The sequence below is a fragment of the Leucoraja erinacea genome, chromosome 14 (assembly GCF_028641065.1).
Source record: "Leucoraja erinacea ecotype New England chromosome 14, Leri_hhj_1, whole genome shotgun sequence".
In the NCBI taxonomy this organism is placed as follows: Eukaryota; Metazoa; Chordata; class Chondrichthyes; order Rajiformes; family Rajidae; genus Leucoraja; species Leucoraja erinaceus.
In genome coordinates, this window is record NC_073390.1 from 30,661,983 (window position 1) to 30,677,304 (window position 15,322).

The window sequence follows — 15,322 nt, forward strand, 5'->3', positions numbered from 1 at the left end:
CAGCAATTCTACACTTATAAGGAGAATTAATGAGAAAAACATGGCAATTTTTTCAATTAACTCAAGCTAACACAGCCAAGGGACTATTTGTTCCTGCTCCTTGGATGAGTTTTGTGATATTAATCAAGTAACTGATTGCTAACTAAAATAGGTGTAAGGTGCGGTCTTGGGAAGAAACAATGGTTTAGCTTATAAAATGCCATTATGAAAAGGTGTGTTTCGAACAGCCAGAGAGTCGTCAAACAAATGTTTGCCATTGGAATTCCTGCTGGCACCGTTTAAAGAAGGTTGTAGGCAAAGCACTTCAACTAACATGGTCAGCTGTTTGGGAGCAAACACTATGTGGTGTGAAGCACTATTTAAAGAGATACTTACTGCTTACAGGAATACTCATCATAGCATGGTCATTATAGCTGGAGCGTAAACATCTTGAGTCACATTGGAAGGCTTTCTACAATGCTTTATAAGGACATTGAAGCACTCTGTCAATATTCATTCCATATGTTCAGCGAAGCATTTACCTTAAAAATTGTAAATGTCGCACCACTCCACCTTATCTAACGACTGAGCATAGTCACACTTGGTCCAAGACCCAGCCCTGAAGTATGGCACTGCCAGAGCTCTCTATACTTCAGTCCAAGTGGTGAACAAGCCCACCTCCAGTTCTCCACAAAACTCACATCTAACCAGCAAGCTGGTCCTTCTGTTGTCCATTGCCTTTGAGTCTCCAATCTGAGTTAAGTAGTATCAGTGGAAGTAATGGTGCCTGTTTTCACATTTGGACTTAAATCTTAAGAGACTGTCAAACATCCAAGATTGTTTACTTTAGTTTAGTTTTTGTGTAGAGATACAGTGTGGAAACAGGCACTGTGGCCCATCCAGTCCACACCAAACAATGATCACCCATACACTAGTTCAATGTTATCCCACTTTTGCATCCTACACACTAGGGTAATTACAGAGGCCAATTAACCTACAAACCTGCACGTGTTAGGAATGTGGGAGGAATCCGGAGCATCCGGAGAAAATCCACACAGTCACAGTGAGAATGTCCAAACTCCGTGCAGATGGCCCCTATAGTCAGCATCGAACCTGGGTCTCTTGCTGTGAGACAGCAACTCTACCACTGTGCTTCTGTGCCACCCTGTGTTCTGAATATCCAGAATATTACTCCAAGTAGCTCAGGAGAAAAACTGTAAAGGCATTGAAAATTAAAAAATTCTTAATTATCCTGGACCGTTTTTGATTATAATTTCAAAATATCAGGGTAGCCGAAAAATGATTGTTTTACTGCACAAAATTATTCAATTTGGTAATAAAAATTCTTCCCATTCATCAGTGGGGAAGTTAGGAGAACTGATGCCTCACATCCCCTGCGAGCTGGGTCAGATCAAGAGCTCCAGCACTGTATGAGTGGAGTTTGCACGTTCTCCTTGTGACCATGTGGGTTTCTCCAGATGCTCCAGGATCCACCCACATCCCAAAGGCAGGCGGGTTTTTTAGGTTAATTGGCTGCTGAAAATTGCCTCGTGTTTGTAGTTGAGTGGTGGAATCTGGGAGGAATTGATGAGAATGTGGGGAGGTAAATAAATGAGGTTAGTATAGGATGAGTGGAAATGGGTAATGCATGTTGGCACAGACTTGGCGGGCTAAAGAGCCTGTTTCCTGCTATATGTCTCCATGACTCTAATAGACATTGACCGTCAGTGCACCAAGAGCATGACCAATGGTGTGAGCATGGGACTGCGATGAGACTCTCCACCAGCCAGGGTTGGAAGGCCCGTGGCCTCAACAAGTCAGGGTATAAAATGTCTAATTCATATTTCCATCAGTCCTTATTGTGTTTTTCTGGGAGTTGTTTACAAAGGAATTGTGTAATGTAAAAATAACTTTCACTTTGAGGGAGAATCTTCAACAGTTCTAAGACAAGGGGGTAGTCATTTAAAACAGGGTATTGTGTAGAAATGAAATTCTTCTCCAAAATTAGAGAATCTCTGGAATTCTCTGCCCAATAGTTTCAGCTATATGTTTAGAGAGGTGTGGGTCAAACGGGCAAATGGGGCATGCTTTGATGGGTACTTGGACAGGATAGAAAAGTTGAGCCTGAGGGTTTATTTCCATTGCTGTATATCTCCAAGACTGCTGTGGCTTGATCACTAGAATTTAGTGTAGAAGTTGATACATCTTTGAAAGATCAGGGTTTGAGGGCTATTGGGATCTGGCACAAAGAGGAGATGAGGCACAGGACAGATAACATACTGAGGAACCAGTAGCTTAACCCTACTTCTTGTTTCCTTAAGTTTATGAACAATAATGATTTTAAACCAATATTTTTTTATTTTACAACCATTGCATCAAAGACTGTCATAGAAAGAAAGAACTAGCATTACAAGCCACAGAAAACACGATCCTTTGAGGACTACGGTTCAACCCAAGGACTAGCAAACACAGATGGGTGAATGGATCAATGTCTCTCCTCAACACTCCTGCTTATCACCAGTTATTACCACTAACTAATTGAATGGGCATATTGGGGTTTTTTTTTTTAATTGTTTACAAATAGACATATGGTTTTCATTTTTTCAGAACTGCATGACTTCAAACTGCCATCTGGATTTTATTTAAAAGGCTGCAACAAAGTCTGCCAATAGAGCCTCAGGTTCTCTCACTCGTCTTTCCCTCCTACTGGCAAAACAAAGCAACACTTCAAACTCTTTTTTTTAACCAATTTTATAGCTGTGAGCACTTCTCAGATCGTGTCCAATCAAAGCATTGGCGAGAAAACATCATTCGGTTACAATTTTATTGTTTCAGCCTCAGCTCGGGGCTATAGCCTACCCTCAAGATGCACTCACTTTCCAATTGGGTCTGCCCCATACTTTAGCTCACTTGGCTCGGGCTCAGGTTGGGGTGAGGAAGGGCAACGTTTGAGCTGGTCGCTAGTTGAAGCAATGTCATGACTTCCGAGGAGGGGGAGGTGGGGACTCTCCTGTTCACCCCATTGGGATAGGAACTCCCAAGGCACCAATGAATGGTGTCGACATTGGTCATATGACAGTCCTGCTCCTCACTTCCTCATCTATCAAGGCTGGGAGAAGGTTGGTTCATTGAGACCAAGCTTAGCTTAATGAAATGGACTTTTATGATTTCAGATTAACAATAACACATAACTTAAATGGGGAAGAGCAGGAAGAAGGATCTCGACCCGAAACATCACCCATTCCTTCTCTCCAGAGATGCTGCCTGTCCCCCTGAGTTACTCCAGCTTTTTGTGTCTATCTTCTTTAACTTAAATGGGGAATTCGGACACGCAATATAGATCAGCTGTATTTTATATATTCCTCACAATTGTTCCATTTCAGTTCAATTTTAGTTTTCGTTTAATGTCAAGTGTACAGAGGTACGGTGAAAAGCTTTTTCATAATGCCAATATAACATGGTGGTGCAGCGGTAGAGTTGCTACCTTACAGCGCTTACAGAGCCAGAGTCGTGGGTTCCATCCCGACGACAGGTGCTATCTGTACAGAGTTTGTATGTTCTCCTCGTGACCACATGGGTTTTCCTCAAGATCTTTGGTTTGCTCACACACTCCAAAGATATACGGGTTTGTTGGCTAATTGGCTGGTATAAATGTACATTGTCCCTAGTGTGTGTAGGATAGTGTTAATGTGCAGGGGTCGCTGGTCGGCGTGGACTCGGTGGGCCGAAGGGCCTGTACCATGCTGTATCTCTAAACCAAACTATAAAGAAGGAAGAAGTATGAATTAAAGTGCTAAGTCAAACACAGTGTGTTTGTATCTTAACATAGCATTGTTGGGCTAAGAACTGTTTAGAATAGTGAAACTGGCCACCATTTGGAACCCCAACCATCTCCTCATATTTTTGTTTCTGGGTGAAACTTCAACAAGGTTCTTAGTCTTTTGGCATCTTCTAACTCTTTGACAAATTCTGGTTTTTTCTTTGTCTCCCCCAGGAAATTACCTGATGTTAGAGGCGCATTAGAGAGAAATAGTGTTGAGCTAAAGCAGTCTAGCCTTGGTGTGGTATAGAAATGAAACAGCTGGATTATTTTATTCTATGTCTGTAATAATATGGTCATCCAGGTAGTGTGCTGTACCAATACACAGGATAACATATTCATTACTTAAATAACATTCCTATCACCACAAGGATTAGAAAACTCCCAGGGAAATGAGAGAGAATCCAATTCCCCCATTCATCAACGATGCCTAGAAACCAAGTCGTAAATCTACATCCCATTATTTACAAAATCCTTCAGCAACATCTTTCAACAGCACTTCCCTCAAAAATTTTCCCAGTACAAAGACTATTGTGGTCTGTTTTAGGTTTAAACACAGCGGTGACGACATGACAATTTGAGTGCACAAAGGAAAACAGGATGAACATCCTTTGTGTAATCTGGTCACCACACAATTCACTATTCAGCACCTAGCTAATATTATCACCGGCACCTTCTGAAGGCCACTTTAGAAGAGTTCTGGGCAAGGCCATCTGGTAAATCAGCATCTGTAGGGTACATGCAGTCAAACCTATATTTTAGATCAATAATTCACCTGTTTGAAGATAGGCACAAAATGCTGGTGTAACTCAGCAGTACAGGCGGCATCTCTGCAGAGAAGGAATAGGCGATGTTACAAATCGAGACCCTTCTTCAATAACACCAGTATGTTCTTCACAATGGACATAGAGTCATAGATTAATACAGTGCAGAAACAGGGCCTTCAGCCCAGTTTGTCCATGCGAACAAAGATGCCCCTCTGAAGCTAGTCCCATGTACCCATATTTGGCCTATGATCTTCGAGATGCATGTACCCATCCAAATGTCTTTTAAATGTTGTCATTGTACCTGCCCCAACTACTTCCTCTGGCAAAGATCAACACAAACTGCTAGAGTAACTCAGGCAACATTACTCCAGCACTTTGCATCCATCTTTGGTATAAAACAGCATCGCCGGTTCTTTGTTTCTATTTTTTTCTGGCAGCTCCTGTCATACGCGCATTATCCACTGTGTGGAAAATGTTGCCCTTCAGGTTCTCACTAAATCTTTCCCCAGACATCTTAATGCCATGCCCTCTGGTTCTTGATTTCCCCATCTCTATGAAAAAAGCGCTGTCCATACACCCTAATTATTCCCCCCATTATTCTATAACACCTTTATGAAACCATCCCTCAGCCTCCTGCTTTCCAAGCAATACAGTCCTAGCTTGCCCAAACTCTTCTATATCTCAGGCCCTTGAAACTGACAACATCCTTTCATAGTTTAGTTTAGCGATACAACATGGAAATAGGCCCTTCAGCCCACCAAGTCCACAATATGTCATCCCACTTGTTCGTCCACACCTTACACAGTAGGGTCAATTTACAGAGGCCAATTAACCTACAAACGTGCACATCTTTGGAAAATGGGAGGAAACTGGAGCACCTAGAGGAGACCCATGCAGTCACGGGGAGAACAGGCAAACTCCAAACAGGCAGTACCCATCGTCAGGATCAAATGCAGGTCTCTGGCTCTGTGAGGTAGCAGCTCCACCAGTTGCACCATGTGCCACCCCTGCCCTTTTTCCAGCAGGGTAACTAAAAGTGAACACTATGTGGCCTAATACCAGTTATACAACTTAAACGTAACATAAAAACGTCTACACTGATGAAAGCCAGTATGCTATAAGCTTTCTTCACCACCTGATCTATCTGGAATGCCACTTTCAGGGAACTATGCACTTATACTCCGATCTCTCTACTGTACAACAATCCACGGGGTCCTATCATTCACTGTGAAGGTTGTCCCCTGATTTAACCTCCCAATATTCACACATTTATCTGAATTAAACTCTGTTCTAAACTTTGCCGTTTCTCAGTCCGCTTGCCCAGCTGGACAAGATCCTGCGAAAATTCGTAACAACCATCTTCACTGCTAATGATACCATCTCTTTTAGTGCAATTTTCAAACTTCCTATTCATGCTTTGTACATTCTTGCCCTAATTGTTGATATGGATGACGATGGCAATAGGCCCAGCATTGATTCCTGAGGCACTCCACTAGACAGATTCCTGAGGCACACCTCTCACCCCCTCCCTATGCTTCCTACCATAAAGTCAATTTAGTATCCTGTCTCTCCCTGGATCCCATGTGATCTAACCTTCCAGAGCTGCCTGCCATGTGGAACCTTATCAAAGGCCTTGCTGAAATCCACATAGACTGTCTCTGGCCCTGCCATCATTAACAATTCTTGTTTTTTTTTTTTTTTAATCAATCAAATTGGTGAGATGTGATCTTCCTTGTACAAGACCTTGCTGATTATCCATAATCAATCCCTGTCTTTCCAAATGATTGTATATTTAATCCCTCACAACTCTCTCCAATTCCATTCCTATCAGAGATGTTAAGCTTTCTGGTCTATAGTTCTCAAATGTTGCTTTGCGGCCCTACTTAAATAAAGGCAAAACATTCGTTTTTTGAGTCTTCTGGCATCTTACCCATGTCTAACAATAATTCATATATTTCAGAGAAGGCTTCTGCAACTTCTTCTGCAGCTTTCCACAGTGTATTTGGACATGTTTAATCAGGTCTGTAAGTTTTATCTACCTTCATCTCAATGTAGACATGTTTAATACTCAAAATTAATGCCTTGGTAGTAACATGGTGTTAAAATTCTTCGAAATGTGTAAGAATATAGTTGATAATTATGAAGTGTTGAACGATATTTTTCATGTAACGTGAGTCTTCTATCCTCTGTGTATTCGTTTATGCCACAGCTCTGTTTCAAAGCCAGATTCATCGAGGAAGACGGTAAGGTTCAATTACTATTGCTCAAACCAGAACCAATGAAGCCGAATGAAATTAGCCACTGTTCCCAGTTCCAGGTCTCTCGCCCTGTTGACATAGGAGCCAATGTGTCCTCTAAAATTTTCAATCTACTTGGTTCATGGTGGTTCTTGAAACTATTAATCACAATTCTAACCAAACACTGAAAAGTGCACCAACCAATAAATAACATTCCTGTTGTTTTAGCTAACACAACTTGTTTGCAGAGGCATTAAAAGCAACAAACAGTTTGTTCCCTGAACACTTTCATGTTTGCATATACCTTCGATCAAACAAGTATTTGGCAGCAAACGAGTTGTTAATAATGAAGACATTTGGATAAATCGGTCTTCATACATCACTTTCACATAGCAAACTTTTGTTTTGCCCTATTTACTTTTCACACTTGACCAGGGTCAAGGAAAGAAAGGAGTCCGTTCATTTACTGCTCATGCCAACAACCACATCTGAGCGAATAAAGTTGCAACAACAGAAGGGATTTAGATGTTTGTTACCCTCCTGAATGAATCAGAGTCATAGTGAATCTGTCAAAGAGCGCAGAAACAATCCATTCAGCCCACAACATCCATGCAATCATTTTACTTATCTGCATTAACCTCATTTACTTGCATTTGGTTCACAACCATCTATGGCTTTGTGATTCAAGTGCTTGTCTAGTTTCTTAATTGCTGTGGGAGTACCTGTCGCCATCACCTTCTCAGACTGCATGATTCACATTGCAACATTCCCTGGGTGAAAAAAGTCCCCACAGGGTATGGCTGGAGGAATGATTTGGAGAAATTATTGAACATTTCCTCTGTCAACTTGATCACTGTTTCATCTTTCTCACATACTGAACCTTTGCTGAAAGGGATTAGCAGCGAAAAATGAAAATCTAGTCAAGGAGTGGTCTCCTTGACATTGAAGTTCGACTTGGACAGAGTTGAGGCTGTGGGAAATGTGGCCTTTTCCGTTTTTTTTTCAGATGGGCACATATATTAAGCATGGCACTGTTGAAAGAACAAGGACATTCTTCCTGGTGTGTAGGATGGAACTGCAGAAACTGATTTAAATCAAAGATCAACACAAAAAGCTGGAGTAACTCAGCGAGTCAGATAGCATCTCTGGAGAAAGGAATAGGCAACCCTGGTGCCCTGGCAACATTAATCACTGAGGTCTTGGAGAGACAAGAGATTAGCTGCTCCATTTTTTACATGATGACAATAACTATACTGCACAAAGCGGAAAGGACTCCATAAATGATCTCCCTTTAATTACCAATTCTTGGCAAACAATCAATGAAGATTTGTTAAATCAATCATAGTCAAAATATTTTACAACTGCATTTGAAATAGTAAATAGTAGAAGTTTTAAACAGAGCCAAAAAAATGTTGCTGAACATATGGGACATTCAAACAATTCAGATCTTACCCTGATGTTAGTAAAGTTCTGAGCTCAAAAGAAGGTGACAACCGATGCAGAATCAAGCTAAACTTATTCTTCCTATACCTACAGTTGGCAACAGAGAAAATCTCTCTTAACACTGTCCAGTCCTACAGAAGGCACAACATAAGTTAAATAAAGAGAAAACTCACCATTTTGTCTTATCAAATATTCCCCCACAGGCAGTGCAAGATGCAAAATCCCATCAAAGACTTTCACCACAAATTCGACACAACCCAAAGCTCCAGCTAGCTTGCTGCATCAAATACTCCCAGGTCAGGTCCAGCATAGGTTAGACACCAATCTTCCGCCACACCTTTGCCAAATGCTTAACATTTAATTGCCTTTCTACGTCACCCAGCAGACTTTAGAATTAAAATGGCACAACAGGCTATTTTGGCAATAAATTGCAATAATGGCCACAAGCAAAAAATAAAATCCACATTAACACTTTGAAAGCAAGACTTTACATGATGCATTTTGCTTCTGTTGATTCCTTCCACGGGCACAGTAAATGAGAAAATGTTGGTACCCTGCCAATGCCTAACCTGAGCAAGTAGTTCAATGGAAATAATTCTTCCCAATGGTGTGTCGCTGGCACTTATTCCACCCATTGCTGTACTGGGCCCTGTTTACCATGCAGTTTACCCAAATGTCAGATGCTGCAAACTTGCACTTCAGATAACATTAACTTTTCAGAAATATTAACTATTTCTCTTTTCGCAGATATTGCCTGATCAGTTGCACATTTCCAGCCTTTATTGGCTTTATTTTTGTTCCAGAACTACTTTTATTCAGTAACATTAACACACAGCAGTAATATACATACAGATGACAGCAGCCATCTCTAATTCCTAATTAGTCCCAATGATTTGTGATCAAAGGTAAGAAAGAACACATAGAATGAGAATGCCATTTCCTTCAGTATACGATAAATATTGCACCAGTTTCAATTATTTCAGACGGATAGGAGAAAAAGGGGAAAAGGAAACATAATGAGAAAAAGGAAAGAGGTTGAGACCTTATGAGAACATGAGAGATAAACTGGAGCATACCAAGAAAAAGTGCGAGGAAGAGAGATCATATGAGGGAAATGTAAAGTGATGGATAGATCATAGAAGCAATTAAAAAAAACAGTTTTCAACAAAGGGAGATGGAGATGAAGATGAAGAATGAGAAGACATTGTTGATGATGTTCTGATTAAATCAGATATACTATACAAGAAGCTAGCAAGGCAAAACCACTACATCAGATGTTAGAGGTTAGGTGGTCTGCAAAGCGATCCTCTGCACTGGAGAAATGAAACACCAATTGAGTGATTGCTTTGCGGAGCACTTGTACCACGTGAGCAGTCCACCACCAGGGCGCCGCACGATTGGCAGCGCTGCCAACAGTCTGCCTGTTTTCTCGTCTTGAAAATTTTTTTTAGTGTGTGTGTTAAACGTATGTGTAAATGATCTCCAGTGTTTTATTGTGGGGGGGGGGAGGGGGAACTTTTTTTTCAGTTTATTACCTTTGTGGAGATGCGATTGTTTTCCGGATCGCATTCTGCGGTCGCTCTGCGGCCCACCGTCGATGGAGCTAGAGGCCTCCTCGGACTGACTTTGTGGAATTAACACCGCAGTCGGTCCCTTGCCTGGGATCGCTCCAACCGGGGCCTGTGGACTTTACATCGGGAGTTCGCAGTCTTGGGAGAGGCTAGTCGGGAGCTACGACGTTGCAGAAGGCTTGGCTAGCCCCAACGCGGGGTTCAATCGCCCAGCGCGGGGGAGCTGACATCCCCCGATGCAGAGGGCCCGACCACTGGCTACAGGAGTCAAGATCATGCCGTCAACGGAGGGCTCGAGGCCCCCGACCATGGAAGGGGAGAAATTTGAACTTTTCTTCACCTTCCATCACAGTGAGGAATGTGGAGGAGTCACTGTGGTGGATGTTTATGTTAAAATGTATTTTGTGTGTTCCGTTGCTTTTTATTTGTATGACTAACTTGGGAAATGAAAATCCTCGTATGTTGCAAAACATACTTGGCTAATAAAGTATTATTGCGATTGGGATTGTGATTGTAGTCTGTCTGCAGATATGACTGAATTGCCGGGTTCCATTTTAATTCATCTTCCCCCTCCCATCTCTGTCTGTGGCACCCTGCACTGTTACAAGATTCAACACAAGCTTGAGGAACATCAACTCATCTCCTGGCGGGACACATTGCAGTCTCCTGGACTCAAGATCAAACTTTATGACCTACTTTCTGTCTGTTTGACCTGGGTTTTTCTGCATCCTGCAAAGCATGTCCCACACCTTACCCTTAGCAACACATTACATTATCAAAGCAGCTTCATCTGATCCTACTGCTACTTATCTGCAACATAAAGCTATCGGTCTCACCCCACCGGATGTCTAATCCATCTCCCTCTAACTTCTCCTCTACTGCCGAACACAAACTTGTATTCTCTCTTTCCCAATTTTCTTGAATAGTTTTGTACCAGAAACATTCACTAATTCTCTTTCCACAAGTGCTTCCTTAAGCCCCTGTCCCACTTTCCAGAGTTACTCATGAATTCTCCCGCTTTTTCCCCTTGATTCAAACTCAGAGAATGTCCGTAGCGCGTCCGTAGGAGTCTGTAGGAGTCCGTAGATATTTCGTAGCGCTCATAATGCCAGCCGTAGGTACTTGGGGCATCAGGTAAGTCGGGGCGTTTTTTAGCATGTTAAAAAATGTCCACGAGGAAAAAAAATAGCCCCGAGTACCTACGGCTGGCATTTCCGAGTTTGAATCAAGGGGAAAACTCGGGAGAATTTGTGAGTAACTTGGGAAACTTGCGGGCTTTAATCTGCTGAATGTTTCTAGAGTTTTCTGTTTTATATTATATTACAAATCAGGTTTTGGAGAAGTTATAGTATCCATCAACAGAATGAAGACAGAATAATGAAAGATCATGTACCATACTGACATAAAATGGGGTGAAAGGGGAGGGGGATTTTGGTTGAGGTTCTCATTGACTGTGATGTTGAAGCAACAAGTCAAAGTGTGTTGGTGGAAAAAATGGACGATACAGTCAGACTTTGTGGATGAACCAAATTACAACTTTCCAAGGACAGAGGAGCTTTGGTGAAGATGTTGGACTGACAGTGGGTTGATAAGTAGACTATTAAAGAACAAAGCTTTGCATCAATATGGCTCCAAATCTTCCCAAAATGTTTTACAGACAAATGTTGTTTGAAATGTAATTGTTGATGTGACTCAATGCGCAACAGTAGCATGATGCACATCGGACCACCTCTGAAGAAGGGTCCCAACCCAAAAAATCATCTGTCCATTTCACTCCACAGATCCACCCTAACCCATTGAGTTCTTCATTGAATGTTTTATTGCTCAAAATGTCAGCATCGGCAGTCCCTTTTTCTCCAGTAACTTGGGCATATGTAGCTAAATGTGAGGTGGGATAAAATGAAGGAGATGGCCCAAAGACTAGTGCTGGAGATGATCATAATTCTTGGGCAGTTTTGATCTGAAGATTGCAAGCAATTGGATGTCATCCTCTTCTTCCTGCACTTCAGCTCAGAGTATCTTATGCTTCCTTACCAGCTCTTGCACGGTTAAATCTTCAGTCAAATTGGTTACAGAGAAACCCATCTTCCACTATTGCGAAACAACAAAAGTTGCCCGGTGAAGTGTTAGTCTTGTGTTTTCACTGACTATAGGCCAGCCACAAGAGCTCAGGCCATTGTGAAGGAGACTACTATCTTTTGAGCACATTGGGTGAAAGTAAAGCAAAACAACAGCCCCAAAAGGAAGTAGATGGACCGAGTTTGCACAGGATTAATTTCAGTCAAAAAATGTGAAAATGTAACAAATTCAACAGACCTGTTAAACCTCGCTCAGTTATTTGAGAGAGCTCTTGATTGTAAAAAAAATATACACATATCTGAATTTTAATGTGTTTCCTGTCTGCTTCACTGCTGGCTGTTCTGCGACTTATCAAGTATTGCTTGCTGGCAGTTGAATTTTAGTCTTGTAAAGCTTCATTACAACTATCATATGATGAAGGTTCTCATTGCGATGTGAGCCTAAGCAGGCATAGCTGCGAAACTGTCCAGATCTGACCGAGCATCTCGGGGTCAGAACCCCAGGAAGAAGTTCCCAGGTGTATATGAAGGGCAAAGCATTGGCAATGCTCCTGGAAAAAGCACTTCAGTAGGAATGCAGCAGCTCACACCCAGAAACCAATAACTTTTGCAGGGAGGCACACTAACACCCAGAAGCCCATTGTAAAACGGTGTTGTGTAATCAAAGCTTACTCTCACTGCTGACTTTTTTTTTACGATGCTGTTTAGGTGCCAGGCGACACGGTGGTGTAGCTGTAGCTTACAGCACCAGAGACCTAGGTTAGATCCCGACTACGGGTGCTGTCTGTACGGAGTTTGAACGTTCTCCCCGTGACCGCGTGGGTTTTCTCCGAGATCTTCAGTTTCCTCCCACACTCTAAAGATGTACAGGTTTGTAGGTTAATTGGCTTTTATACTTGGCATGAGTGTAAATTGTCCCTCGTGTGTGTGTGTGTGTGTGCTTATGTCAATGTGCAAAGATCGCTGGTCGGTGCAGACTCGGTGGGCCAAAGGGCCTGTTTCCACGATATATCTCTAAATAAACTAAACCAGACAATAGGTAAAGCAGTCCACTAAAAACCATTCACCCATGTCCATAACAATTCAGAGTTCAAAACAATGAATGGACAAAATAGCTTTTGGTGGGAAACATTGGCGCCTTATAAATTACACTTAACACATGTAAACCATTAACTTTACAAATCTCTAAAATACCGTCAAGGTAGTGTGTAGGAAGGAACTGCAGATGTCGGTTTACACCAAAGATAGACACAAAATGCTGGAGTAACACCAACGGGACAGGCAGCATCTCTGGAGAGAAGGAATAGATGATGTTTCGGGTCGAGGCCCTTCTTCAGACTGTCAGTGAGACTCAGACTTTGTGCAAGATGATGATAAACTGCTAATAGAGTCTCGCACTAATCCAGCAGAGCAATGCGTTAAAGTGTCTTTCCCACCTCCAGCTCGCCAACTGTTCTGACTTTATCTCCATCCCTTACAAATGAGGAGGAAAATATTGAAGAGGAATGTCATGAAAGGGAAAAAATACATACATTTCAGACATGGTCTTGAAAACACACACAAAATGCAGGAGTAACTCAGCGGGACAGGCAGCATCTCTGGAGAGAAGGAGGAATAGGTGGCGTTTCGGGTCGAGACCCTTCTTCAGATTGACAGTTACGCAAGCATTTTGTGTCTATTCAGTCGAGTCCCCGCGACCACCGATCACCCATACAGTAGCTATGTCCTACACACTAGTAATTGATACATAGGCCAATCACCCATCAAATCTGCACATCTTTGGAATGTGGGAGTTAACTAGAGCACCCGGTGAAAACCAGAGAGAACGAACAAACTCAATAGTCAATAGTCAATAGTCTATTTAATTGTCATTTGGACCCCTGGAGGTCCAAATGAAATGCCGTTTCTGCAGCCATACATTACACACAAATAGACCCCAGACACAACATAATTACATTTTACATAAACATCCATCACATAGCTGTGATGGAAGGCCAAAAAAACTTATCTCTCCACTGCACTCTCCCCCCCCCCATGTCAGAGTCAAAGTCAAAGCCCCCGGCTGGCGATGGCGATGGCGATTGTCCCGCGGCCATTAAAGCCACGCCGGGTGGTGCGAGGTCGCACACCGGGTCTTGGTGTTAAAGACCCCGGTGTGCGCTCGCAGAGTCCCGCGGCCATTCCAAGCCGCGCGGGGCGGTGCTGTGAGGCCCCGCTCCAGGAGCTCTTCAACCCCGCAACTCGGGCGGGAGAAGTCGCCGTTGCAGGAGCCCCGAAAAGCGGTCTCCCTCCAGGGAGCCGCGGGCTCCCGGTGCCGCCGTCCGCAGACCCGCAGCAGCAGCCTCCGACTCAGCAGCAGCAGCGGCATCGGCAGCAGCAGCAGCAGCGGCAGCGGCAGCTCCGGTCTCGGCCAGCTCCGCGACGGCGACGGGGAGTCGTAGCACCAGAGTCCCCGGCTTCTTCCTGTTGGAGGCCGCTCCTCGTTGCGGCCCCAACGACAACTGAGACCCGACGAGAAAAGGTCGGGTCTCCAGTGCAGGGAGAGATGTCCGCACAGACAATACCAGAGGTCTGGATTGAATCTGGGTCTCTGGCACTATGAGGCAGCAGCTCTACCTCTGTGCCCCTAACTGTCTAAATCCTAGATTTTTTGCCAATTCTACACTACTCCTCTTTGCAAAAATAACATTAATGTAAATGGGACTTTAATAGTCGACATGACCAAAGTTGGCCTAGTTCAGTTCTGCATTGCTCTAGAAAGTAGTCTGTGAACAAGGCAAGTAAAACAAGGTGAACACTAAACTCCATGTGGAGAAGGAGTAACCTGAACACAGCCAGAGACAAATTGGTCAGAAATTAGATCCATCCACACTTAAACATTTCTTGAGCAAGGCACGAGTTCAAGAGGATGCATTTCTGCACCGACCTGGATAAATCAAACCTCGACCACAAATCCCCAAAGCTGCTTTACAAGTATTTAAGCAGAGAAACCAATGCACGGCCAGGAAGATTAGCCACTTTGTACTGGTTCTCCTACTGCTGTTTGTCAGATGTAATATTCCTACCTTGGAAAGCCCCGCCATTCTTTTCAATTCTGTATTTCAGTTCAAAGCTCAGGAACTGGATGCTCTGTAGGAGCTCTCTCCGCACCACTACTTGATACCTCTCTTCCATCCTCTTCGTGCAGCAGGTTGGCTCATTGTGCATACAGATCTGTAAATCCTCATCTGTAACAAGAAGGAAGGTCAATCAATAGGCGAGACACACAGGGAAGATCAGCTCTGACAGAAAAATACTTCTCAAACATGTTTCCAAAGTCACATATAGAGGGTTGAGAATCTAGCTCTGGCTAATGGTCATTTTAAAAATAGAGAAACACCAGGCATTGTGGTGTACGTTTATCTTTATTGTGTGAGGTACAATGAAA

At 43.0% G+C, this 15,322-nt stretch overlaps 1 protein-coding gene across 2 annotated transcripts in view; it reads right to left on the minus strand.

Annotated features, from left to right (window-relative positions):
* LOC129703502 (glypican-5-like) overlaps window positions 1-15,322 on the minus strand; it is a 420,578-nt gene that overhangs the window by 351,700 nt on the left and 53,556 nt on the right. For both annotated transcript variants that reach the window (XM_055646030.1, XM_055646029.1), the window contains exon 2: window positions 14,961-15,122. In XM_055646030.1, coding sequence (XP_055502005.1) covers window positions 14,961-15,122 — 162 coding nt within the window. The remainder of the gene's footprint in view (window positions 1-14,960; window positions 15,123-15,322) is intronic.